Below are 27,065 nucleotides of genomic sequence, written 5' to 3'. Positions count from 1 at the left end.
AAGTTACATCTCTCATTGAATGTTTAATTTCGGCATTATTGAACTGTTCTTGTATTTTCCTTGAATCAAGCAAATGTTGGATAGTTAACCAATTCTTCTAAAAAAATTTGGATTTCTTTATTCTCTCAGAAGGAATGCATTCCCCTTTAATTCAGTCAGATCTTTCTTAACCTCACTCATTCCCTACTGAATCTCAGATGTCCAATTCCCAGCAAACCCCACAGTATGTTCAATTTCAGACTTCTTGGCTCTTCAGCTTCTTCACAATCTTCCTGTCACTTCAGATTCCTTTGGAGATAACTCTTCATGTTCCCCAATGACTTTGAGCATCAGATTTTTTAACATTTATTGTCCTCGATTGCAAAATTTACTTGCTATATTAGTGCTGTGTGAAACAAGGGAAATGTTTACATATTTTGCAGCATTTTCTGTCGTAATATTTTTTCATTCCTGCCAATTTTCCACAGCGTTACATGATGATAAAAAAATAATCTGGGAATAACATCATTGATTAATGACATTTCAAAGGCTTTTACATTCTGTTAGTAATAATTTAGCTTGAGCAATTTATCTATGAATTTACAAGTTAGGCCAAATTTGATTTTGTAACCAAATACTGAATGCTCGGATTTAAAGCAGCTTGAATCTTGCTTGCCCTTACACAGAACATCTGTTTCACTCACATCCAAGGCTCAGATGACTGGAGAACTGCAACTGATTTTTTTTTTTTAATATTGCAGCGGTTGCACACCTTCAAATTCTAGGCTTTCTGTGTTAATCTACCTGAACTTCCAGGGGTTTTTAGCTGGCAAATCAAGCACTCATACTATGACACCAATCCCTTCTCCAGCTCCTCTACCCTATGTGCTTGACTGAGCTGGTCAGTCCATGGGACAGCTGTGTCTGGTCCTTGGGTTTCTACATCAGTGGAGACACTGCTGCAACACTTTACATCTCTCTAGCTGCTGCCCTGTGCCTGATTGAGACATAGACCCACAAAAGATGACATCCCACCCCCCCCCCCCAAAAAAAAAAAGCCCAGCAAGTATCCATTTAGTGACATTTCAGGTACTAGGTTAAAAAAAGAACTGAGACATAAGAAGTTGATAGACTGTCTTTAACCTCCAAAAAAAGCAGGAATTTTGCTGAAGCTGTCATGATACAGACTTCTTAAATTCAACTCAAGGAAATACCAAGTAGATTCAGAATGAAAATGGAAATTACACATTGTCAAAAGGACTTGAATAATGTTAGAGCTTAGGAGCCAGACAAAGAGATAGGACTTCTATACCTCTTGTATCCATCCAAATTTGAAACTGTGATTCGGGAGTACTTGTTTACATATTAAAGAAATGTTGGTTGGAAGGCATCTCTAGAGATCTCTACATCAGCCTCTTGCTTGAAGAATGACTATTGTCACATTACATCAGGTCAGCTGTGGTCCTGTCTAGCTTTGTTGAGCATCCTGAGATGTCCAGTCCTTCAGGATGAACACAGAGAGAGGGGAATCCTTACCCCCACCCCATGCTTTCATAATTGCTTTCCATTAAATTTAGAGTGGTACTGGCAAAATTTCACCTTTTCTCATCACTAGAACAGCATCTACAGATGAAAGAAGTGACTGCCAACTTCTGAGAACAGGATAGGAGCAAGCTGCATCTGAGCATACATGGCAAAATTACGCTCTCATCCACTTACAATACAACTTATTTTGCAATGCCATAGAAACAGAGATTCACAGAATCACAGAATCATAGGGGTTGGAAGGGACCAGTCCAACCCCCCTGCCAGAGCAGGCTCCCTAGCTCATATTGCACAGATAGGTGTCCAGACGGGTCTTGAATATCTCCAGACAAGGAGACTCCACCACCTCCCTGGGCAGCCTGTCCCAGGGCTCTGTCACCCTCACTGGGAAAAAGTTCTTCCGCATGTTGGTGCGGAACTTCCTGTGCTCCAACTTGCAGCCATTGCCCCTTGTCCTGTCCCCACAGACCGCTGAAAAGGGGCTGGCCATTTACCCCTGCATCCCATACTTAAGATATTTATAAACATTAATAAGGTCCCCCCTTAGTCTTCTCAAGGCTGAACAGTCCCAGCTTGCTCAGCCTTTCCTCATAGGGGAGATGCTCCAGGTTTGGTGTGAAGGACACAAATTATCCCCATACCTCTAACCTAGGGGTTAGAGAAATCTCTGGGATACATAAAACATGGGTTTGAGTTATGCCAAACTGAGGAATTCATCTGTTAGATTAGTTGTCTCATTGTTAACCTCTCATATGTAAGAAACACTTTGAATCATAACCAAAAAATAGTTATAAGATTACTTATAAATTTCCTTAATTTGCAGAAGAGTTTGCATCCCACAGACAGAAATGTCTGGCTGTAACCCAACAGCAGTTTAAGGTCCATCTCTGAGAACAGTAATGTTAATTTCCTGATTGTGGGCATCACCTCACTCAGTCTAAGGTGTTTTGTTTTGTTTCTTAATATGACCTTCTATGATCTTCCTCATGTTCCAGTTCTCCCAGAGCACTCTAAGACAAGTTTTGGCATGTTGTCCCGCGACCAGGAATCTACTAGAAAGTGAGATCCCTAAAGGTCAAACCCTGCCACACCTGCAGTGTCTAGGTTTTTAATGCATCTTCATCTATGTCCCCTTTAAAAGGGCGACTTGACAATTTTGGAGAATAATTTTCACTTGAATTTAATGGAAAAAAATAGTTCAAACATATAAACTATTGCAACTTAAATTACTGCAGCTGACTCACAGTATTTATAAAATGAAACATTCTCTTCCTGGAAAAAAAAATCAAATAAGCTTATCTCAATGAATAAAAAGCAATGAAAAAGGATCCCGTTAAGTCACATTACCTTACATTTGTTGCAGGCAAACAACACAGTCATTGACAGATACTGTATTTCAGTTGATGCGCAGTGATTTATAAACCCATGGTTATAAGATGCTGATGCCTTGGTATCTCAGGGCACAGGCACAGAATCCTTTCAGAAAACTGAGTTTAAACCCTAAATCACTTAATTTTTAAGAACTGCCAAATCAATGGAAAAAATGTTTGGGAAATCCTAAAGCAGAACTATGATGTGAAATTCCCAGATATTGCTAAACCACACAGTAGGTAATAACATCACTCACCCTTTCTTGCTCTTGTAATATGTAGGTATAATAAACCACAGAATATTATTAAACATTAAATATGATATTGCTTTAGTTGAATGAGTCTTGAGATTATTGTAATCCATTTAGGCAGGTGTGAATGGTGTGGGACTCGAGGAGTTAAACATTCAGTAAACCTGGAGCTGTTCATTTGAAAATGACTTATACTCTTGGGCACAATATCTTCTGCAAAACTGAACCTGGCGCAGTGTAATACAGTAAAATGTTAGTAATATATTTCTTTCCTTTTTCAAATTCTCTGCCAGAAATATCAATTCATCAGCCAACAATGAACAAACTACTGCAGAGTTAGAAAAGCAAGAACTTTCCAATCCTGCCATCTACTGGAAAAAGCCTAAAACTCTGCAATATGCTTGGCTATCATCAGCAAGCCACATCTCAAAGTCTCTCACTGATTTCAGTAATAATTTTGCCAGACTTAAAAAAAGAGTGGAAAATGAGCTAAGGCCTCACTTGGCTAATAGTCAGCTTGGGAACTAAATATACCATTACAAACTGTGCATCAGATACATCAAAGTGCTTTACAAGCCCTGCTTATAAGTCGAATACTAGAAGTGTAATCTTTATGAGTTTATTTGTCGTTCTTTCATAGCCATATTCTCTACAGAAACCTAATAATCACATGTGTTCAACTGAAAATCCTCTTCCAGTAAACAGCAAGTGCTTTATATATATAGAAAGGTCTTGAAAAAACAGCTTTTTTGTAGTTGTTTAGCATGTATTAACATTCCCTCCACAAGGTCTATAGTCTTTCTTTCATTTCTGCTCCCATTCCAGTTTTTCAGAGACCACAAGAGTCAGCCCTAATGAAGATACAGTTGGGAAAAGCAGTTCAATCACTTCTAGTAACCCAGCTTCACAGACAAGGTAATAAGTGTGCCTGGGCTATTCTGAAGGAAAAGAGGACCAGTAAGTAACAGAAAGCCTTAGATAACCCTCTCACAGTCACAATAGTCTTCTTAAAAGACAAAAATAAACATGAAATTGCATATTTTCCTCCAACTTCCAAAACAGCATCAAAGCTGTCCCATAGCTTTACATCAAGTAGCTGCATTATCACCACTAAAGAGGTCGTTTCTTGCTTGGCCTGAGGCTTATTTCCCTATGAGCTTATGAATCTACATGACTGTCTTCTCAGCAAGAGAAAGGTCACCTGAAAGAGTAAATAAAAACATTTGAAAGGAGGGGACATTAGAGTACGTAAGTATTGCAGAATCCAGGAACTATGCAAAGATGTTTTTCATTCTCATGTTTTGGTCCAGAATATATTTTGAGTCTCCTACAAATTACTGTAGTGACATAAAATGACACCAGCAGCTTGGGTCTGTCAGGCCTGGAAGAGGTTACTTGTCATGTTTTCTCAGAAGTGCTGCTTTGTGAAAATTAGCTTAGCAGGCTAAAGGAGTCTTCTTTCCTTTTCTTTTCTGACAGCTTCTCTTTTTTTCCTTATATGCTATTTTCATTTTCTTTTCTCTCACCAAACATCATGCGAAGGCAGTATACTTCCAGAACTTACATTCTGAGCGTGCCCAACAGTTCTGGCTATTAAAGCCCTTAGGAAAATATGGTTAGGTTACAGTTTTTCCTACTGCATTAGTAAGAACGTATCACAAAGGGTTTTTCTTTCATTTGCCAAAACAATCCATCTCTAGAACAGTAAAATATCATGGAAAACTTCATCCCCCCAAATCTGATGTTTTAAATTGTATTTGTGTTTAAGAAAAACAGAACAAGAGATGGTAAAATTGAATTTAGACACTACCTTCTTAAATATATTGTGTATTTTTTTTATATTGTTAATAAAATGAAAACCAGAGAATAGTCTTCTACTGTTCTGAGATCACATTGTAAATTACATTAAAAAAGAGGTATTAAGTTCATAGACATTTCTGTAATGTTTTCCATTTTGGTTCACTAATTCAGCAAGTACTTAATTAGTAGCACAAAGACAGGGATATCAGATGTTGTTTTTATGTCAGGCACAATTAGATTCTGCTGAAGTGGTCAGTAAGGAGCAGTGCAAATAACTAGAATTAAAAAGGTAGAGAATGTTAAAAAAAGTTTCTCCCTTTAGTTCTTCTTTTCCTTCCATATTGAGATTTTTATCACTGTATTTCTCATTTCATCATGCAAACTGTGCTCAATCTTTAAACAGTGTTAAAGACACAGGGCCAAATTCTTAGCTGATTAGAATGGCTTCATTGTACATCACCTTATACCACTGGAAGGGCTGTCAAAAGCAGAGGTAAATAAATTATTTAACTACACAGAGACAAGGTCTCAGCTGGGACTGGAGGCTCAGCAGCACAAAGGAGTTGTGTCTGTTAGCAAATGCCCTGGACGTCATGTGATTGTTTACTTCTGTGTATCCAGAAAAACTTCCCACACAGAAAGCAAAAATGCTATCGATCTGTTCAAATAAATAGCAGCATTTTTTTCCTGAAGCAAGTGTAGTTGCATCCATTATTTCTTTGGTAAGCTCACTGTATTGGGCTTTTCTGCTCGACAGTAAGTCTTTGCCTCAGCAGTAAGATATTTTTCATCCTTTGTGAGAGGTTTTATAGCTGATAAGCATCTAGCCCTACCAAACTAAAAAGATAGTGGCTGATCTTAAGAATCTCCGTAAGAGCATTAAGAAATCCTGAGCTTGATTCTCCTGTGTACTGTGCTGTCTCTAACAACATATCTGGAGAACAAATCTCATGGAGTGTGCTGAAAAAAGGAGATAGTGGAATAGAAAAATAACCTTACTCACTTGGGCCCACAAGTATACTTTCTTATTTCAGGACCCCACCGAGTTCAAGTACAGCTATTCCTCTGACTGGAGACAGCCAGGCTGATGCTGACATCCTAGCTTTCATGAAAGCAAGACAGAACATCCTGCAAAAGAAAGGTAAATCTTGCCAAAAAATAGGACGCCAAACCAAAATCTCCAGTACAGCATTTTAAAGCCAAAATAGCTTTAGTCCACATTTACACTGACGCAAGTGAGAACTGATTCTGGCTTAAGCTATATTACATTATGTTCTCAGCCATTCTAAACACTTGAGGTTCTTCACATCTATTTATTTTCGTAGCTCAGTGCTACAGTGTAAAACCATGAAGGTTGTCTGTTTTTCTCAGCCACCATCAGTGAATTTGCCAGCACGTGCATATCTGTGCAGCGTATTTCTTTACCTTTAAGTAAATGCATCTCAGCGTGGTTTCTTGATGGTCAAAATACTTCCACAATTTGTTGTATGCATTTTATTTAAATATTCTGTCTGGGTTTTCAGCTAGTGCAAATTTAGTTGTAACAAATGAGACCAAATAAGGATTATGCAAATGATTGGACTGTACCCTACCTCATGAGGCAGACTGGCCCACTGTGTCTAGCAGAGTTTGCCACTAACAGGTGTTTCACTGTATCAAGGTCTAGTGACATTTTCTATGGGTATTTGTCACCAAATCGGGTGCTAAGAGCAATCATAGGTAGGCAGTAAGGTTCACTCCACAGTGTAGATAAGTAAAATTGGCAGGAAGCAGAAAGCACTAGGTACACAACAGTCACATTGCAAGGTAGCCTAGAAGTAATTCGTCATGATGAAGAAAAATGACCCATGATTTTCTTTTTTTTTTTTTTTGAGGGGGGGGATAATACTTTTTAGTGGCAGCAACCAATTAGAAGATGAATGTGGTAGTGGTTACTGAAGCAATAACTTTCCATCAGCACTTGAGTGCTGATGACAGCATTATTCAGCGAGCTATCAGCACCTGGCAGATGGTGTTAGCACTGACACGAAGTGGGGTTTTGGTATCACACTGCTTATCAGAAAACTGTCAGGTAAACACACAGTGGCTGAAAAAACAGCCTCCCTACACTCATCCAAAGCAAACACATAACACTTAGGCTTTGGGATCCCTTTTGTCTTTATTTTAAAAAGCTGCTGTCAGGTTTCTTCTGCAAATGAAATTAAGTTGAATTTACAGACAGCTCACCAGAAGAAGGTTAGAGATACATGTCCGACAAACATTTCAGGCCTTTAGAAGTTCCAAATCTGGCACATTCTGTGGAGTACAGTAACCTAACAAAACCACATCTTGTCCTGTGATCATCTCCTAAATCACACTATATCAGGACTGTCTCTCTCAAAGACCTTTTCCATACTGACTGTTTTTCAACCACAGGCTATTACTTAGCATCACCCATCAGTTTCAGGAGGTATTATCAACACTGACAACTAGCAGAACTCAAAGTTATAAAAGCTATTCTTGCAGAACAAAGAACACTCAACGCTTTAAAATTCTTCTGAAGTTCAGTTAGGCAAGATGAGCTACAGGCTGCTCTAAGTAGCTGAAAAGGAATGGAGCAGCATTTGGTTATCGTGACAGCACAGTGCTGGATGACTCAAACAATCACTAAGCATAGGCAGGAGAACAAAAAGAATAGAGGCTTCTTAAGTATGACTGGCATGTTACAAATGTGTGGGGAGCTGATATGCCATACATAAGAGACTGCTCAGCAGTAAGTTTGGAGAAAGATTTGGAGCCAACCTGACATAAAAGAAGACTTTTCTTCTTTTTCCTGACTTCTTGTGAGGAAAAGGAAAACCTCCCAGATTGGGAGGATGGCAGAACCATTGATCAAAAAAAAATGTTTGTGAATTCTAATTTAACAAGATGAAGGAAGCTAAAATCTACAGATTAGTGCTACTTTTTGCTGCAGCACCTTAGTGAAGACCAAGGACATTTATGAGGTGCAGAGGTGCCTTTCTGACTGGGAGAAGAAAAGGTTCCATTGTTCTCATAGTGCTATGTGTTCCCTTTTGCTGTGAGCACATCACTTCACTCTTACCTGACCTGTTTCTAGACTAGAAGGAGATGAGAGGCACAGTAGCTGCAGTAGCCTTTGTGAATCATCAGCGATATGGATTTTCAGATTATAGTTGCGTCTGAAGAAAAGGAGAACTGGAGGTTTTCTTTTGGAACTGGAGACAGGGACTCAGTTTTGGTTCTAAAAAAAAATACAATCAGAGATAGAGTTAAGCAGAGAGGAGGAGTAGGAGAAGGAATGCATATATTCTGACTGAATACTTGTGGGTAAAAAGTTATGTGCTATCAGTCTGACACAGATCAGTTCTGCATTTGCACACAAACATATTCACTCCCTGCATGATTCTCACACAAGGGAAGCCCTTCAGGAAACAACATGACAAAGCACAGGTTCAGCCAAAACCAAGTCTGCTAAGCCTAAAAAATATTGGCATGCCTACTGCTCTTTCTTTTATTGATCCTGACCTTTTCAAACTTTTATGTCAGTGCTTAGAAGCAAACTGGCTCCACTTTACATTTGTTGGGTGAAAAAAAAAAAGACAAATGTGTGCAGAAGCCAATGGAGTGGAAAATAAATTTCATAAACAAAAAGCATGGGAATGCTCAAAATCCTTAGTGACAGTAATGCGGGGATGGGAATGAGAGGTCTCAGTGAAGATTACCTCAGGGTTTGTAGGTCGTTTCCATTTGCTTTCTTAACAGAGCGGAATTAAAGCAGGTACATTCACAGGGGCTTGTGAGGATTGTTAAAGCATTGTAATAACTACATTAGAAAGCTTTTTTACTCTGCAAATATGCTTTTGTTGCCTTGTTCTGTCTTAAGGTGGGGAAATGAAAACACAGAAGAGTAGATGAATGATTATTTTTTTTGTCTTAGAAGATTTAAATTAAATTTTTTCCCCTTTGCTTTGTGTTTCTGAAGTTTGTTTTAAAACTGACAACACAACCTGAAGTATAGTCTAATATATTTTCTTTATCTCCTTTCAGGCTTGAGGAACAAATGAAATTCTGATTGCAACCTTCTATTTCCCTGTAGAAACAGTTAAAGCCCTTAAAAAGAGTTTTTTCCCTTCCTCTTCTGCTTAGAAACAGGTACGAATAAGTACTTTAGATGTACAAGTGTAATTCTTGAAATTACAGGAAATGATTTGTCTTTGACAGCAAAAGCCATTTCTTCAGAGGATGATATTTGAATACTTGCACTCAGTGTCTTCAGCTTGCTTTAAGATTAAGCAAAACTAAAGCAAGTAATCAGGATTTTGCCAGATATATTTATATATTGATAATTCATTGTATGTTTTCTAAATGTTAAAATTATCTAATGTATTAATGCTTTTCTACATCTTTAATCTAGGTAATACTCATTACTACTGATGGCAGTTTTGTTTGCATCAATTTGCAGAATGCTTTGTTAATTACATCTTGTTGGCATCCAGAGATGTCTATGCCAAAACAGCAGTTATCTGGGCTATAAAATTCTACAAAATTTCTTTTGAGACTTTTTGCTGATTCTTTTTCCCAAGGAATAGTATTTTTCATGGCATCTGATTAGAATACTCAGAGTGCATTGCAATACAAAAAATAAATTTTTATTTGAAATTACTTTTAGGGTTCAAAATTTCCCAACTGTGTGGGTTTTTTTCCATTTGAATATATTAAACGTTACCTAAAATAACACCCTCCCAAATACATACAAGTTTCAGAAGAAAAAATGACACTTAATAGGCCTAAGATAAAACAGGGCCAATACTTGTAAAGCACAAGAGAGATGTGAAAATGGGATCCTGGGGTGCATCAGGAGAATTGTGGCCAGCAGGTCGAAGGAGGTGATCCTCCCCCTCTACTCTGCACTGGTCAGGCCCCACGTGGAGTATTGTGTCCAGTTCTGCGCTTCCTGGTATAAAAAAGACAGGGGTCTCCTGGAGAGAGTCCAAGGGAGGGCTACGAAGACGTTTAAGGGCCTGGAGCATCTCCCCTATGAGGAAAGGCTGAGTGAGCTGGGACTGTTCAGCCTTGAGAAAAGACGACTAAGGGGGGACCTTATGAATGTTTATGAATATCTTAAGTATGGGATGCAGGGCGAAATGGCCAGCCCCTTTTCAATGGTCTGTGGGCAATGGCTGCAAGTTGGAGCACAGGAAGTTCCACACCAACATGCAGAAGAACTTTTACACAGTGAGGGTGACAGAGCCCTGGGACAGGCTGGCCAGGGAGGTGTTGGAGTCTCCACCTCTGGAGATACTCAAGACCTATCTGGACGCCTATCTGTGCAATATGAGCTAGGGGAGCTGCTTTCGCAGGAGGGTTGGACCTGATGATCTCTCGGGGTCCCTTCCAACCCCTATGATTCTATGATTCTATGAAAATTTAAATACAGTTATATCTTACATATGATGTAAGTTCACTGTTGATTTGAAACAGCTTTATTGAATAATATCTGGTTATCCAACAACACCTTTTACACATCAGACAAAACAAAATGCTAAGTCTGTTTCTCTGAGATACACATACTTCCACACTGAAGCTATCATTTTTCCTGCTAGCTATAAGCTAATAGTCATTGCTTCTGGTTATACAGGTCAGGAGTGATGCGGTTATGGAGGGAAGCCTGAAAGTAATTAAAAAGGACTTCAAGGCTTTGGGGAAATTGGTTGAGGGCTCGGGAGCAAAAGTAGTGTTCTCCTCAATTCTTCTAGTAACAGGAAGGAACGCTGAAAGAAAGAGGAAAACCCACATGATTAACAAATGGCTTAGGGGCTGGTGCCACTGGCAGAACTTTGGAGTTCGTCTGTCACATAAGGGGAAAAGGATCCTCACACACAAATTGGTGGGGCTCATAGATAGGGTTTTATTTTAAAATAGTTTCAAAGGGTGCGTTGGATAAAACCAAGCTTTCTAGAGTCAAGCTGAAGGGTGGCAGGCCAATGTTGGGGGTAAAATTTACACACTGCAGTCCTTTCCTGAAATGCCTGTACATCAATACATGCAGCATGGGGAATAAACAGTATGTATCAGAGATCTGTGTGTGTTCACAGGACCATGATCTCATTTTGATTACGGAAACATGGTGGGATAGCTCACGACTGGGATGCTGTCATGGGCCGCTATGTCCTTTTCAGGAAAGGTCAACAAGACAAGATGGTGGAGTTGCTCCTTATGTGAAAGAGCAACTGGAATGTATCAAGCTCTCCCTGGGGGCTGATGTTGAATGTATTTGCATGTGGCCAAAAGAGAATTACTGGTACAACAGCTCATTTATTTTGACATTGAAGTATTTCCAGTAGCTTTCAGTAACTGGTTAAAAGAAGGATCTCAGTACTATCCTGGTGTGATCTGCTACTACTTGATGATTACATATCCAGTGTATTGTTCTCAGTTTGCCATACATCTAACACAGAGAGAAGGGATTGCTTGCTCTTCTGCCTCAAAATTCTCTAGCTTTTTTTTTTTACAGTGTTGTAAAAATGATGTGAAATTCAATCACTATCAGCAAAGCAATACTTGATTGGCAGAATGGTCTGAAGTCAAGATTATACCAAAGATCTTGGACAAAAGTGCTTCCAATAATAGAAAACCGTACAAATACTTAAAACCATATCAACAAATACAAAACATTTCTTGTTTCTTTTGGAAATTTTCATATTATATGTGGACAGAAAAGATTTCTCATTCTGTACATAAGAGTCTTCAGAAGTAAAGCATGACCTTTTTTTTTTAAACCACCTCCCCTTTTCAAAGGTTGCCTCTTGGGTTCATAGGGAAATTGAGGTTGGAAATTACTTCAGCAGGTCTTTAATCCCACCTGTTGCTTAAAACAGCATCAGCTATGAGATCAAACCAACCTGCTGAGGGCTTTGTTCGGTCTGGCCTTGAAACCCTCCAAGGATGGAAACTGAACAGTCCTTCTCAGCGGTCTATTACAATTCTTGACTGATCTCATCATGAAAAAGTTTTTCCTTATGCCCAGCCTGAACTTTTGTTTTTCCCCATTGCCTCTCTTCCAAAAAAACACACTGTCAAAAGCCTGGCTCCATCTTCTTGATGGCCTTCTGTGGTGGTTTGACGCTGGCTGGAGGCCAGATGCCCATCCAAGTCATTCTTTTCAGCTTGACAGGGGAGAAAATACATATTGAGAGGCTTAGGATTTGAGATAAGGACAGGGAGAGACCATTCAGTAATTAACATCACGGGCAAAACAAACCCAACATGGACTAAAAAAAAAAAGTATCTAATTTATTGCACTACACACACACACACACAGTGAAACCAGAGTCAAATAATGAGACATACAACCAGATTTTAAAACACCTGCCCCCCACACTTCCCTTCTTCATGAACTTAACTTTATTCATTATTTCTCTCTCTTCTTCCCCCCAGGTGACGTGGTGGGAGATGGGGAATGGGGGTTTTGGTCAGTGCCTCACAAGTTGTTTTTCTTCCTAGTTTGTGGGGGGCCATTCCTCACATTCCTGCTCCAGCATGGGGTCCCACCCACAGGATACAATCACCCATGAACTTCTCTAACATGAGTCATTTCCCACAGGGCTTCAGCTCTTCAACAATCACCCCAGCATGGGTCACTTCTGTGGGGTGTAGTCATAGAATCATAGAAAGTGTCTCAGTCTCTCAAGCACAGACAGCTCCAGCTTGTTCCTCCATGGAATCACAAGCTCCCCCAGCAAGGTCCTCTGGCATGGGCCTCTCTCTTCATGGGCTGCAGGTCCTGCCAGGAGCTTGCTCCAACTTGGGTCACAGCATCTTCCATGTCACAACCCGGTTCAGTGTGGGGCCTCTCCCCAGGCTGTAGGTGGGGGTCTCTGCTCTTCATCATCTTCCCTGGGCTGCAGGGAGACATCCCTCTTCACCATGGTCTTCTCCAACGGCTGCAAGGGAATCTGTTTCTAGCACCTGGAGTGCCTCCTACAGCAACATAGCTTCTGGGAGGGTCAGGATATGACCCAGACTTATAATAAAGGCCAGAGGGCCTATTCTTGCTTATGCTGAATCTGCCAGGGAGCTATACACAGTCTGGACCACAGTAGTGAAACCCTTGAGTTCATCAGCTTTTGGCTTGGGCATTTGTCTCCATTTTCATCATTTCCTGGCCACTGCAGCTTCTCAGAGGGCTCCAAGGAGAAAATGACTTAACCGTATGTTGAGTTTCTCTTGCGTGGAAGACAGACATGCCTAATTCAATATCCCTTTTTCACTTCTGCATTTTTTATGAAAGAGGCTTTGATGTGGAATAATGAGGCTTACACATGTAACAGTGTAAGTATATATTGTAATATATTCCCAACAAAAGATTTCATCATTCTTACCTGAGTTAATCAATCCTAGGATGCAAGTGTTTTAGGTCAGTAGTATAAACTGAGAGCACTTCAACGTAATAAAATGTTAAGATCTTGTAAATGTTGCCTGGACCAAATATCCACCTGGTGAATATGGCTGCCAACAACATCAAAATCTGGGAATACCTAATTGCATATAGCATGTTTGGTAGCTCTGTATAGAATTTATTTGACTTTTCAAAGTCCATTTTTAATAACCACAACAATAAAACTTCTGTTTTGAGATTATTTCATATGAATCACTTTTATTGTTGTTTAAATCAATGTTAAATTATCTTTTTTCTAATATCTTTTTCTGTTTCACTTCCTGTAATATTTGTTTTGAAACCTCACCAAAAAGACAACTATATATTTATAATAGTTACTATCCATGCCTTGATTTGACACCACCACAATAAAATAGAAGACTTGCAACTAAAACTGTTCTCACTTGAGAGAAATCTCAGGGGCTGCACCTGAGATTTGGTAAAGATTATCTCTTGTCTCTTTTTTTTCTTTTTTTTTTTTTGGAGGGGGGAGGAGAGGAAGGAGGGGAAGCTGAGATGCTTCATTTGACACAAACTCTGAACTAAATAAATACTTGTATTTGTGGGACAGCAGTGGATTAACCCAAATGCATTTATAAAGAATAGAATAAAGAATAGATAAAGATTAAAATGACAAGGTCTACCCCCAAGACAATAACTGCAGAATTCAAGGAAACTTCCCCCATCCACCCATAGAATCTGTCTGAGAGAACTGCTATTGAAATCTTGGAATTCTCTATAGCTCTTATCTGAAAATGCTTTATGTTTCCACCCATGTGAGTGTAAACCAGGAAGGCAAAATGCTTGATTTAAATTTGGAGTGAGAAGAAAATCAGAAGTAGAAAATTGCCAGATGGCAGTGTCATGCCTGAAGAAATGCAAAATAATTTCCTTAACTCTTCTCTGAAGTGCAGGGTCCAAACATCATTCAAGGAGCAAAGCAAATTCAAAACAATTCTGTATTTCCATGTAAAGATTGAGTATTTCAGTCTGAAATACATATCCTGTGGAAGAATGGGTGCCTGGATCTTTGCATCCAAGCTGTTATCTAGTTCTGTACAGAGACATTTCTTTCAGAAAATCTAGTCCAGAAATTCACTCTTCATCGGAAGTTTGAGGATGACAGGATCAGCCAAGGTATCTTTCAACCATTTCATTACTTATTTTAGAAACAGCTTATTTGTGTCTATGTAAATTATACTCCTACTAATCACAATGCTATTTTTTCTGGCTTTTGAAATACTGAGTTAGGAAACCATGGCAGTTATTTTTGGCTTGTCTTTTATTTAGCATCTGTCCATGCTTAAGAATTGTTAGGCACTGTAACAGCAATAGGTGAAGTAATTGGAGAACCGGAATCCTTTGATTTGCTCCAGGTTATATATAAAGTGATTCGTCATCTTGATTGTAGACCAGGACATCATGTTGGTATCTGTTCTTTCCAGAACAGCTCAGATTTTCTGTGGGAAAATCTGGATCCTACTGGGTGAGCAACATATTACAACAGAGTTAAGGGAGGAAGATATGGCAAGTAAAGGAATAATCAAGGAAGTCATTTTCAGCTTTGGATTCAAAATATGTTTTGTGAGAATTCATTCCTTAGATTTGAGACCAAACGCACTCTTATGTTCAGCATTGGCAGGGAGCACTTGAACAGCAGGACCTCTGAGAACAGTCAACTCCCAAGCTCAGCTACTCTCAAGAAGGTTGTGCTTTCTACATTTTTTATTTCTAATGTTTGTGAACTCAAGTTTGTTATTTTTTAATCAGAAGAACATTAACAGAGCAACAAGATAAGTTAGCTTAGACAGTGTGCTTTGTCATTCCCAAAAGGGATCTGCTAGTATTTTAATTTCAGCATATTCCTTACCTGGAAGCCAAATTTCATTTCTGGTGTGGAAATCCATGCTGAGCTCCCTCTTCCAGATTCAGAAATCAACCAGAAATCATGTGTATATACTTAAGTTTCTTCCAAGTGCACATACTTGAGTTTCTTTTTTCCTGTGGCAAGACTTAATTTCTGGGGTACTGCACAGAACCTTGTTTTGGTTTATTCCCATGTTGCAGCTTGACACCAAGGACAGAAAAAATACAACCCCTTCCATTTATCTTTAAGGTCGTTCAGCTGTAAAGTGGTTCATCTGCAACTTCATAGTTAGTCTGCAGTTTCTTGTGCGCATAAAATTCTTCTGTTTATATATATATATATACATACACACTTATATTTCTTCAGAAACACTGCTCATGTCACTTGACCATCCAAAGAGGATACACCTTTAACGTCGAAGTATTTAAGATGGAATGTCTGAAGTATAGAAGTAAACACATCCTGACAATTTTAGTGAATCAATTCCCAAAATCCTCAGAAAATTAAGACCCTAAAAGTAAGCCTAAGTGGACTTTTTTTCTTAAGGCATGATGTAGACTGCCAGGCGTGGCAGTTGGAATGCTTTGTTGAACTGAACTGGACGGAACAGAAGGGGACGTAAAAGAGGTTCAGTGTTCTATTTGTTCATTTATAACTTAGTTTCATATCTTTAATTGGAAAACCTACTTTGACTGGGGGAATCTGTCTCAGCCCAGTTATGTCTATGTGTTTGCAGCCATTCCAGAAAACCAGTAGGCTAGCTTTCTCTTGGACTGGTAGATATAGGTCCTAAAAACTAGAAGACAGCAAACATCTGGATCTCTCACCAGAGACAGCCCTGCTAGCGTAACAGGCAGTTGGGCAACATCCCATGCTTGTCTACCCATAACATTTCACAAGGTATGGAACAACAAGCTGTACCTTTCAGGTATGGAAATCAGATGCAAGTGAAGAGTTCTTGTTTGATACTCTGAAAGTAATTGTGATCCTTAGCATACAAAAAGAAAAAGCCTTCCATCAGTGATAAGTTAGACATCTCAGTTAGTTCAGATCGGTTTATTTCATAATGTTGTTGCAGTGCTTGGTAATATCAATACCAGTATAGCTTCTCTCTCCCAAATGTTTCACTTCAGCTGAAAAGAAATGCCAGAGTACTAAGGCTTTGTGTTCTTGCACATTGCATTTCTCTACTGAAAATTTTCTGTCCCTCAGTCACAGCAACAGAGTGGTCCCCAACAAGATGTTCTTCTGGGCATTCTTCACAATGCTTTTCACTTTTCAAAGTGACAAGCGGCCTTCTGCTGACAGTCAGTCATCCTCTTCTGGGTGGAGATGGCTGGCCTTAGGCATAAGAGCATAGTTCAAATGGCAAGTGTAGGGGTTTTCCCAGATACGGATATGAATGAAAGCTGTATTTTCAGTCCTTTCCTGTAAGCACTACCTCTTGTTTCAAGGTAGGTGGAAAACAATCTGAATACTAGGAAAAGGAGAGATTATCTGTATCCAGAACATTGGAAGAGGAAGATAGTTTAATAACAGAATTGCAGCCCTAGCTGCATGGTACCTTCTTGCTTTGCCTCTGTGTTCGTGTGTTTTCTCTCAAAAGCAGTGTGGCATAGATGACACAAGCCATAAAGCTCTTCCTACAGAAAAATATGCAAGCCCAGCTTATTTCCAGTGCCTGATAATCATTAAGGCTCCCATGAGTGAACCTCTGTTACTTTTTTAGCTAACGATTAACCTTAAGCCCTCCTTCCCTCTTATGCATTTGGATTAAAAGGGCAATGCAGAGACTGAAAGCAGTAGGCATGAGTGGTTCATTCTCTAATTCTGTGGACTAAAGGGTGGAGGCGTCTGACAAAGGACTGAGAAGTGGCAAGCCAGATAGTGAGGGGACTGATCTTAGTGGGGTTAGAAAAGAAAGAGAAGGTCTGTCTTGTGACCAGGCTAAATTCAGGATGATTGTGAGCTTCATCATGCTGCTTTCACTGGTGCCAGCAATGTTTGTATGGTACAGACGGCAGCTATTGACTTTTCCATTTATTCAGCTCCATATTCTTCTTTGTTCTGGGGAGTCTGCTGTAATTAGAGAGTTTATAGTGTTTTCTTGTACAGAAGTCTAGTGTTTAGGGTAAGGCTTTGCTTTACATGTCAAGACTACTGTATAGTCGTATGGCTCTGGGTAAGTCATTCAACTGGTAAGTCAAAGCATCCCAGCCTGGAAGACAATACCAATCTCAGAGGCCTTGTGTCCAGCTTCATTCATTTGATCTTTGGATAAAGATGTTTTAAAACATAATGATTCACATTCTTATTAAGCCGTAAATGTTCTTCCTTCATTTTGGGTAGAGAGAAGATGTGGAGGGATAAAATTTGCCTCATTCAGTTAGCCTCATTCATTTTAGGCCTGACATCTGTATATTCTGTTAAAAAATTCTTGAGGGCAGTAGTTGCGAACATGGGTGTGTGATTTCTGAGTGTCCTGGGTAGCATACATCTTGGGACAGTAACTGATTAAGTACTAAGCAGGGACTGGCAGCAGCAGAGCAGCAGCATGCCCATCCTCACTGTACACAACCGGCAGATCAGCTGGACTCCGCTGCTGGTAGTGGGGTATCTCTTCTACCTCCTCTTGGGCGCTATGGTGTTCCAGCTGCTGGAGAAGCAGGCAGAGACCCACTTTCGGGACCAGTTCCAGCTGGAGAAGCTCAAGTTCTTGCAGAACTACACATGCTTGGACAAGCAAGCCCTGGAGCAATTTGTACAGGTAAGAGGAACAGACTCCCATTGTTTTGGCTCAAGCATTATTTTGGTTAGAAGAAATTATACTATTGTGGCCAAGCATGTCATAAAGTGTTATCTCTCATAGTAAGAGATAAAGGGCTCTGGTTCAATCTGAGATATCAATTAATGACATCTTCAAATATATTTTAATCTATACCCCAAAATGGTCTGGAGATAAATTACTAGACTTGGTATTATTATAGACATGTTCTCATTCTAGTATTACAAGAACTGGACAGAAATCCTTGAATTACCACTTTCTTTGTGCTCAAAATGTATCCAGTTGTAGAGCTGAGTGTCTAAACAGTTTGAAATCTCATTAAACCTGGCAGAAACTCTAAACATTCTTCAAGTTTGCACTGTCCGAGAAAGAGAACTTCCACAAAGGTGTATGCTTTCCAGCAGCAAAGAGCCCAGTTCATGTAAATGGTTTTAAGCAAATGGTGAAGTTCAGATCAGAAAGGGAAGAGAAGGTGCCTGAACTTCTGTCTACAAGGACAATGTCCTGATTGCTAATACTGTGATATATTTCTTGCGGAACATTTGGCATTGGCCAGAAAATTACAAGAGTTTTTCATGCTTAAAATCATGCCTGGTCTTTTCAGCTTCACCAGTTGGTGATATTACCTGTCTTACCCTTATCTCTGTGACTGTTGAGGAGAAAACCCCAATTGTCATTCTAAACCAAATCGTGACACTTCACAGAGGATTGAAAGGGTTAGTTAAATCGCCTGATTTAACTAGGCGATTTATCTAACCATAGAAACCTTAGGGAGGTTTCACACAGTTCCAGATTCTCCTCCATCTGGCTCGAGTGAAGCTCCTTTAACACTGCCATGCCACTCAGAGGATCACATTTTGCTGCATCTCTGCTGAATGAATTTCCCTTGTAAGCTGTTTCAGACAAAACCAGCTGAGGGCACCAAATTATCATCTACGATGCACCAAGCTTCAAAGTACTTAGACTTGATAGTCCGCAAGGTAAATGTAAGTGCAGGTGCCCTCTGACTCACCTGTTATTTATAAGACCTCTTAGAAAATTTGTCCAGCTCTTACTAATAGTAAAACTAATGCAGGGATGCAATTGTCGCTCTGTACATTTTAACTATATGGTTAAGAAGGCCTGTTCATCATGCCAGTTCTAGTCGGAAGAGTCACAGTAATTCAGGCTACAGTGAGACACAGCTACTATATTCAGTCTGCTCAGCTGACAGTTGTAAGGTGTCTTGTCTTATTGCCAGTTCTTTAAAGTTAAATCCTGGGAGCTGAGAATCAATCCAGTTTTCTTTTAGCGTAAGGTGTTGCACTTGGGCCGGAAGAATCCCAGACATAGATACAGACTGGGAGAAGAGCTCCTTGAGAGTAGCCCTGCTGAGAAGGACATGGGGATTCTGGTAGATGAGAAATTTAACATGAGCCAGCAGTGTGCTCTTGCAGCGCACAAGGCCAATGGTATCCTGGGCTCCATCAGAAGAGGGGTGGCCAGCAGGGACAGGGAGGTGATTGTCCCTCTCTACTCTGCCATCGTGAGGCCCCATCTGGAGTACTGTGTCCAGGTCTGGGGCCCCCAATGCAAGAAAGATGTAGAACTGTTGGAGAGGGTTCAGAGGAGGGCTACTAAGATGATTGAGGGCTGGAGCATCTGCCTTACGAAGAGAGGCTGGGGGAACTGGGCTTGTTCAGCCTAGAGAAGAGAAGGCTGCAGGGGGACCTCACTGCAGCCTTCCAGTACCTGAAGGGAACATACAAACAAGAGGGGAATCAACTTTTTAAAAGGGTAGACAATGGCAGGACAAGAAGGAATGGATTAAAACTAAAGGAAGGAAGGAAGGTTTAGATTAGATATTAGGGGGAAGTTTTTTACAGAGAGAGTGGTGAGGTGCTGGAACAGGCTGCCCAGAGAGGTGGTGGATGCCCCGTCCCTGGAGGTGTTCAAGGCCAGGTTGGATGGGGCCCTGGGCAACCTTGTGTAGATCCAGGCCTGGAGGTCGGTGTCCCTGCCTGTGGCAGGGGGTTTGGAGCTCTATGATACTTGGGGTCCCTTCCAAACCAGGCCACCCTATTATTCTATGATCCATTGTAACTAATAGTAGCATTACCACTTACGATTTATTAACTTTTGGCTTTATTGTGCATGAAGCAAATTCTTGTGATTCCATGTCCATGAACTGCATTGGCTCTGCTTGGCTAAAACTGCCTAGCTGAGAGGTGGCCCCGAGCCACAACTCCTATGTCAAAGTGCATGGAGCTTTGGGAAAGTGCAAATCCAAACTCTCAGTCCAATGGGTCTCTGGTAAACACATTTTGGTCAGGAAACTATGCCATTCTGACTGAGAAGCATATTTGTTGACTAAGGAGGTACCTTTTTTAAGTCCCTGTTTTTATTATTTCCATACTTTTTCAGCCTCAAAGGAACTCCAGCCGTAACCCCTACCTAACCCATAGATGGAAAGAGTCAGGAGCTGTTATAATTGTCCCACATGAACGTGTTTGTTTAGGAATGATTCTCCTGGGCACCAGGATGCCATTTCTTTTATAGGATTGTACTTAAAAGCAACAATTCTGCCAAGCAATCTGACCTTGTCAGACTATGTGTGGAGTGCTCAACATTACCTTACACTTCCATGTTGGCTGTCATCATGTGAATGTAGCTTCTCTCAACAATTGTGTGTTGAAATGGATAGAACTGACGAGTGTTCCTTAGGGGGATGAATTAAACCTGTAGTTATTTTAGACATTTCTAAAGACTTACACCTCAGTAGCTTCTTTCTGATCCTTCTAATGAGCAAACAAAATATTTAACTCCAGATAATTTGATGTGTTGACTTCTTCCAATTCTACAAGCAGGCTTTTAATGGATAATGTAAAGTTCTTCGTCATATTGAAAAGAAACGCTGCTGACACTTCAATCGTGTCATAACGTGACAATGTCTGATGGACTTTATCAATGGTATAGGATTTTTTACTGAAGGAATAACATTAGCTTAGGATATTCTGTCCATCATCATGTATCAGCTAATATTGCAGAACCTATGCAAAATCAGATACCTTGTAGTGGGTACGTTTGTCAGATAAGCAATCCTTCTGGCAGTGGTCAACATTTAATCAAGAAATAATATCTTCTTTGGCCTCATACTCCTGGAACCAACTACAGCTGGGGTTGCTGTTGAATCCTGCTCATGTCTTGCATGATACAGAAGTCTTTAGAAGACATTAACAGGTAATTATCTTCAAGCATTTGGCAAAATGACGAAGGCTGTGACCTGGACCTTGAAATTAATATGTATCAAACAAAAGGATTCTTGAAACCCCAGCACTGAGCAGAGGGTAACTAGTCTTCATCAGAGAAATCCTCAGGAAGAGCAAAAGAACACATTCTTCACTAAGGCAGCTAACAATATTTGATGCATAAATAGGAGCACCATTTCTTTGGCACACAGTAGTTTTGGTCATCTGGCAAGAACTGCCTGGAATAGCAGAGAATATTTCATTAGCTAATCTTCCATATTTTCAGATGCCTAATATTAATTGAAAATTCTGGGGAAGTCATAACTAAAACAGTAATTCATTCTTACTTGTACATGCATGGAGGAAACAGAAATGTGCATGTTCCCCATGCCCCTCCCCACAGACAGAACCATACACTTCCACATGCCCAAATTAAAAGCTAGGGATGGAGAGAAGAGGAACTGCCTTTATTTTTTTATAGCATAACTTCACTTTTTTATCCCCGTTTAATCACTTTGAGGACTCCTTGCGCACCCTTCCCCTTCAACTAGTTATGGAACTACTATCCTACTTTAGTGGCCGGTTCTTCAGTGAAAAGGAGTCCAAGTTTCTGGCCAGATCTAACTCCAGGTTTTACCTGTCAGCACAGGACCATTTTAGTCAAACTCTGCCCTGTTATTTACACTGTTTATTGCTCTGCTTGCTCAAGATGGAAAACATTATTTACTTCTCTGATTTTTTCTGACATTCTTCCTGATTTGGTTTAATGGGTTGCTCATCTTTGCTTCTCTGACTTCTTCTTCCTCAGGTCCTCCTGGAAGCATGGGAAAAGGGGGTCAACCCAGAAGGAAACTCTACGAATCCCAGTAACTGGGACTTCAGCAACTCCTTCTTTTTTGCAGGAACTGTTGTCACCACTATAGGTGAGGTACTCTCATCAATCCGGATTTCTTCCAGCTGTCCTCAAAAGCCCCCAGAAATGTGCAGTTGGTGGGCAAAATACATCTGCAAGACATGTGGGTTATGGTTTTCTGATGGCTTCCAGTTATACCTGTTGTGTATCCAGCAAAAAAAGCTGAGTGTCTGCTTGGTACGTGCAGTATAATTTTGTACATGCTCAGCACATCTTGATATTGCTTGGAAGCACGCTGTTGCACTCAGCACAAAATCAGAGATCTACAGAAAATGACAATACTCTTTAAGAGTAATTTTTCTCATGTTCAGTTTTCTATTAGTAGTAGTGAATTCACAAAGCTCCATCATAAGCTATGGCAATTTGTATGCAGATCCAATTGTAAAAAATCATAGGTCCACAGGTTCCTGAAGCTGAATGTAATTAAGCTTCCAAGCCTAGGAAGTTCCCATGATGGCCTGCAGCCTGGCTTTAAAGCCTTTTCATGTAGCTGTTTTCTTCTTTTCTTCCAGGTTACGGTAACCTATCTCCCAGCACAGTGGCAGGACAGATCTTCTGTGTGTTTTATGCCTTATTCGGAGTGCCTCTCAACCTGGCCTTCCTTAACCAGTTGGGAAAAGGTCTCAATGCTCATCTGATTACCCTGGAAAGATGGGTGCAAAAGCCAGGCCGTGCCCAGGTACAGTGTCAGTCTACCATTTATTTCCACTATTTTAAAACTAATTAAAGTTCTCTTCTCAACGAGGTACTGCTGCAGCTAGATTGAATTTCTTTGTGTGTGCCTACATTTTTCTGAACCACAGCAATTACCTGGCCTTCTATATCAGAAAATTGATATAGTCTATTTATCTATGATAGCTTTAAAGCAATTTGCTTTTGCTTGAGGGACTCTAGATTTGCCTTTTTAAAACCTGAGTCAGCAAAACTGTTAAGCAAGCATGGCATCAATTTTGAGCAGGTTCCTTAAGCTTTGGTGATCTTAGCAGAATACAAGCACATACATACATTGCTAAATCAAGCTCTTATTATCTAGCCTCTACTAGCTTCTATCCACAATCTAGATCTACACGGTACAAAGAAAACTTATTTTTATTGGCCTGCTAATCTGGTTTGAATTACCTTCCCTGATGGTGCCAACAATTTAGCACTTCCTTTTCTTTCCTTGAAATGTAAATATATAGTCCTTCTCCTTAGTTATAGTTTATTGGTGAGTCATTGAACTAGTCCAGATGTATTGGAATAAGGGAAACACTAATAGAAAATACATGAAGGCCATTTATAAGAGTTAGTTCATGTTTCTGAGTAAAGGTTGAATGAATTGAGCTCCTTAATTAGGGAAAATGGGGATTAGGTTTGTTAGGTATGTTGAAACATTTCAGAGTTCTGGTACAAGTTGTTTTCTCTTTTTAATTTATAAAGTATCTGCATCACTGCATTCTTTACCTACACTGGGAAAGCTATACAGGTACTGTGAAATGCAGGCTTGATTTATATGCAAGAAGTTCTTTAGCCACATAACCTATGTTTGTTCCCCAACCACATGCAGCTGTACCACCAGAGGATTTTCATGCTAGTATAGATGTATCTTTCCTGAGATTTCTACTTTCACCTCAGGGATGGGATTTTTTTCTTTTTCTTTTTCACTTCTGAATTAACGCCTCATTTCTGGCAGAAGTCCTGTGATCAGACAAAGCTTTGGAGCTCTATCTGCATGTTCATTCTGAAAAACCTATTCCAGGAAGTTGGTTTATCTCCTTTTAAATACAGTTTAATCATGCTTTGGGAAATTAATTGCAATCAGTTCCTCATTCCTGATTTACCATCCCCTACATTATAGGTTTGTACCACAAAGGTCTTAAAAGCCAGGGTAAAAAGTAATATTGTGCCTTTCAGTATGAAATTTATCCAACTTTTATTGTCTAATTAAATGCTTTCACACTTCTGGAGAGAACTAAATGAGAACAGATATCAACTATAACCATGTTGATCAGTAATTCTCAAAGTGCTTTGTGAATGAGGTAAGTATTATTGTACAGCTGTAGAGACATGGTACATAATCTAGAAGTGATTTGTCAAAGTCACCCAGAAGGCTCATGCCAAGTTTCTCAAGCTCAGCAGACTATTTTATATGTGAGATAACACAGAGAGAGAAAGAAAAATGTGTTACCTGGACCTTCTAGTTTCTAAACAGTGGTTTGGCTTTTCATCCAGTCACAATAAGCGCATGCATAGAAAATCATACTCTGGTTTAAATGTTCTCGAGGGCATTTTTAAACAATTGCAGTGAGTTTGTATCAGTCATCAGTCAGGAGTTCACCAGAGTTCATTCCCTGGAAATCCATGAGTTCCTCCTAATCCTCATTCCTAAACTCCTACAATCCCTTGTCATGACCCATCCACTGACCATTCTGTGTACCTATCTATTGCAGCCACATATGCTATAACTTATCTTCCAGAAGGTTGACGTTTGCACTGAGAGACACAGATCTGCCCTGTGCTGACAGAGAACAGCTCTGCTCTGAATGCTTCTAATTTAAAAATAAAAGCAGGCAAACTGACTTCACTTAGATTTCATCCAAACATATTTTTGGCTGAGCTCTTTCAAGCCACTTTATAAATCTTGGGAAGCAGTCATGGTGAAGAGAACCCTAATTTGTTCTTGCCAATCTTTGTATCAGGAGTTATGCAACACTTAGTGATTTTTTCCTCAAAGACAGGAGCCAATTGATTGTGATAGCATCTCCACTTGAATTCAAATAGTAAAATGAGTATTTCATTCCTAGGGTTGCCATAATAAGTTTGAAAACATGACTTGAGCATACTGTAAAACTCATTGCAAAAAAAAGCTTTTTATAAAATCCTCCTTTTTTTCCTGGTTTGGAGATTTTTTTTTTAATCATAATTAGGAACAATTTCTATGTGCAGGGTAAACGGCAAGGTCAGCCTGCAGTGTGAGGAAGCTTTGGTTTATCCTCCCTTTTTTGGACATTGCTCCCAGCTGGAGTGGGTTTGAGATTCAGGAGCAAAACAGACCCAGCAATTTACACTACACAACTGATTAACTGCCATCTTCCTTTTATCTTTCAGGTGGTTCAAACCCTGGCAGTGGCCATCTTCCTGACCACTGGGACCTTGCTTTTTCTAGTGTTCCCACCATTGGTCTTCAGTTACGTAGAAGGCTGGAGCTATGGAGAAGGCTTTTACTTCACCTTCATCACCTTGAGCACCATTGGATTTGGGGACTATGTAGTAGGTAATAAAGAAGGGGAACTGGATTGAGTTTTGTGGGAATTAGTTAGCCTGCTATAAAGCTAAATTCAGAGACCGTAGATATCCATTCCACTATAAATCTGGTACAAGAGCAAGCTGAGCCAGACTGGTGATAATGAGCTAATGTTTTATATGACATGGGCATTTTTCTCTTGGCAGAGAAAAAGGGAAAAGAAAAAAAAAAAAGAGTGCTCACAGATCACATGAACTAGTGAAACATACACTTCTGCAGGGGGTGGAGAGGGTGTATGAGTATGTATGTATGTCCTCTGGCAGCTGAAGCTGTCAAGACTTAATATGCAAAGTTTCCTGGATTTTTCAGGCACAAACCCCAACAAACACTACATCCCAGTGTACAGGAGCCTCACTGCGATTTGGATTGTTTTCGGCTTGGCCTGGCTGGCGCTCGTGTTCAATGTGGGAGCTGACTTGATGGAAAAATTCCTTCAGATAAAATGGCACAAGCCTGACTTAAGCTTGGCAGAAGAAACCACCACCAAATTGGAAGATGAACCTGAGCAGCCTAGAATCCACATTCCTAGCTGAGCAAGGTAGAGAGAAAGCAGTTTTGAAAGTGCATCTTTTATCTACATCTCACACTACACAAGCCCTGTGGATAAAGGACTAAACCACAAGTTGTGGACCGTTTCCTAAGCAGGAAATGTTTCAGATGCATTGGCATTTCCACACACTATGTAGGCATCAGCCAATTAAAATCTCTAAAGAAGGGGCATGCACAGTAAAACAGCTGTCCCAGGATACATTTCACACTTCTCATTCAACAAAGGCAACTTCCCCTGAAATAATCAATTGTCCTTTCTCTTTCTTTAGTGGAATTCAGATCTTATCATCACTCATTTTCAAAAAAAAACGCGGAGTAACTGCCTCCTAGCTTCGATAAAAAATCATGTTGCTAAGAATCTCAAGTGGAAAAAGTCAGGTACAGAAATCTTTCTTCATTTCCCATCAGAAAACAACAAAGAAAAAAGGACCCCACAGAGGAACATCCTCGGCAATGACCACCTGTTTAATGACATCCATCCGATTAAGATTCATTTGATGCTGTCTGAACTTAGAAGCTTTCATATAGAATGATGAAATTTCTTTAGTTCCTGGGCTACAATGCTTCTCCCTTCACTGACTGGACTGTTACAATTCATTTCAGAGTGAACTGACAGCTCAAAGTAGGTCCTTATCCTTGTTACAGTTAATTTCACAGCCACTTGAAAACAGCACTTTAAAGTAAATCAAAATGCTAGCAGACTTCCTTATTTCCAGCCAGACCACAAATATAATTAGTCTGACATTTGCTCTGGGTCAGTTCACTGAAGAACTACGCTGCACCATACAGAGCTGATACTGTCCACTTACCTCTAAACAAGGCTGATGATAGATGGGCTCTTGTGTTCAATCTGGTCCTCAGTGATGCACAGTGTCACCCATGAGAAACAGGGTTGCACAGTTGCTGCGGGTCAAAAGCAGCAGCGGCAATCTCCAAAGAAGCACAAAAGCCAAAGAAGGACACAAAAGCACCTTTTAACAGGCTAGTCGCTGTGAGAGATCTGTAGCCATAGACTCTGTATTAAGCTATGGAAACTTGATAAAATAATTATCCATTCAT

At 40.0% G+C, this 27,065-nt stretch overlaps 2 protein-coding genes across 2 annotated transcripts in view; both read left to right on the top strand.

The window, feature by feature from the left end:
- The window catches only part of KIF6 (kinesin family member 6), a gene marked incomplete at both ends in the record, with an annotated part of 163,788 nt that extends 157,646 nt beyond the window's left edge, over window positions 1-6,142 (top strand). Inside the window, 2 exons of the mRNA XM_084261758.1 lie at window positions 3,971-4,060; window positions 5,980-6,142. Of these exons, the coding sequence (XP_084117884.1) occupies window positions 3,971-4,060; window positions 5,980-6,142 (253 nt within the window). The remainder of the gene's footprint in view (window positions 1-3,970; window positions 4,061-5,979) is intronic.
- An 11,661-nt stretch (window positions 6,143-17,803) lies between these two features.
- Window positions 17,804-25,990, top strand: LOC311190337 (potassium channel, subfamily K, member 16-like; the record flags this gene model as incomplete). Its single annotated transcript, XM_084262229.1, has 5 exons — window positions 17,804-18,016; window positions 22,070-22,184; window positions 22,687-22,853; window positions 25,262-25,427; window positions 25,767-25,990. 5 exons carry the CDS (start codon window positions 17,804-17,806, stop codon window positions 25,988-25,990), a joined length of 885 nt encoding a protein of 294 aa, XP_084118355.1.
- Window positions 25,991-27,065: the final 1,075 nt, after the last annotated feature.

The sequence above is a fragment of the Gallinula chloropus genome, assembly GCF_964237585.1.
Source record: "Gallinula chloropus genome assembly, chromosome: 3".
NCBI classification, from domain to species: domain Eukaryota; kingdom Metazoa; phylum Chordata; class Aves; order Gruiformes; family Rallidae; genus Gallinula; species Gallinula chloropus.
Note: the sequence above shows the minus strand (reverse complement) of the source record. Positions and strands in the feature narration are given on the sequence as shown.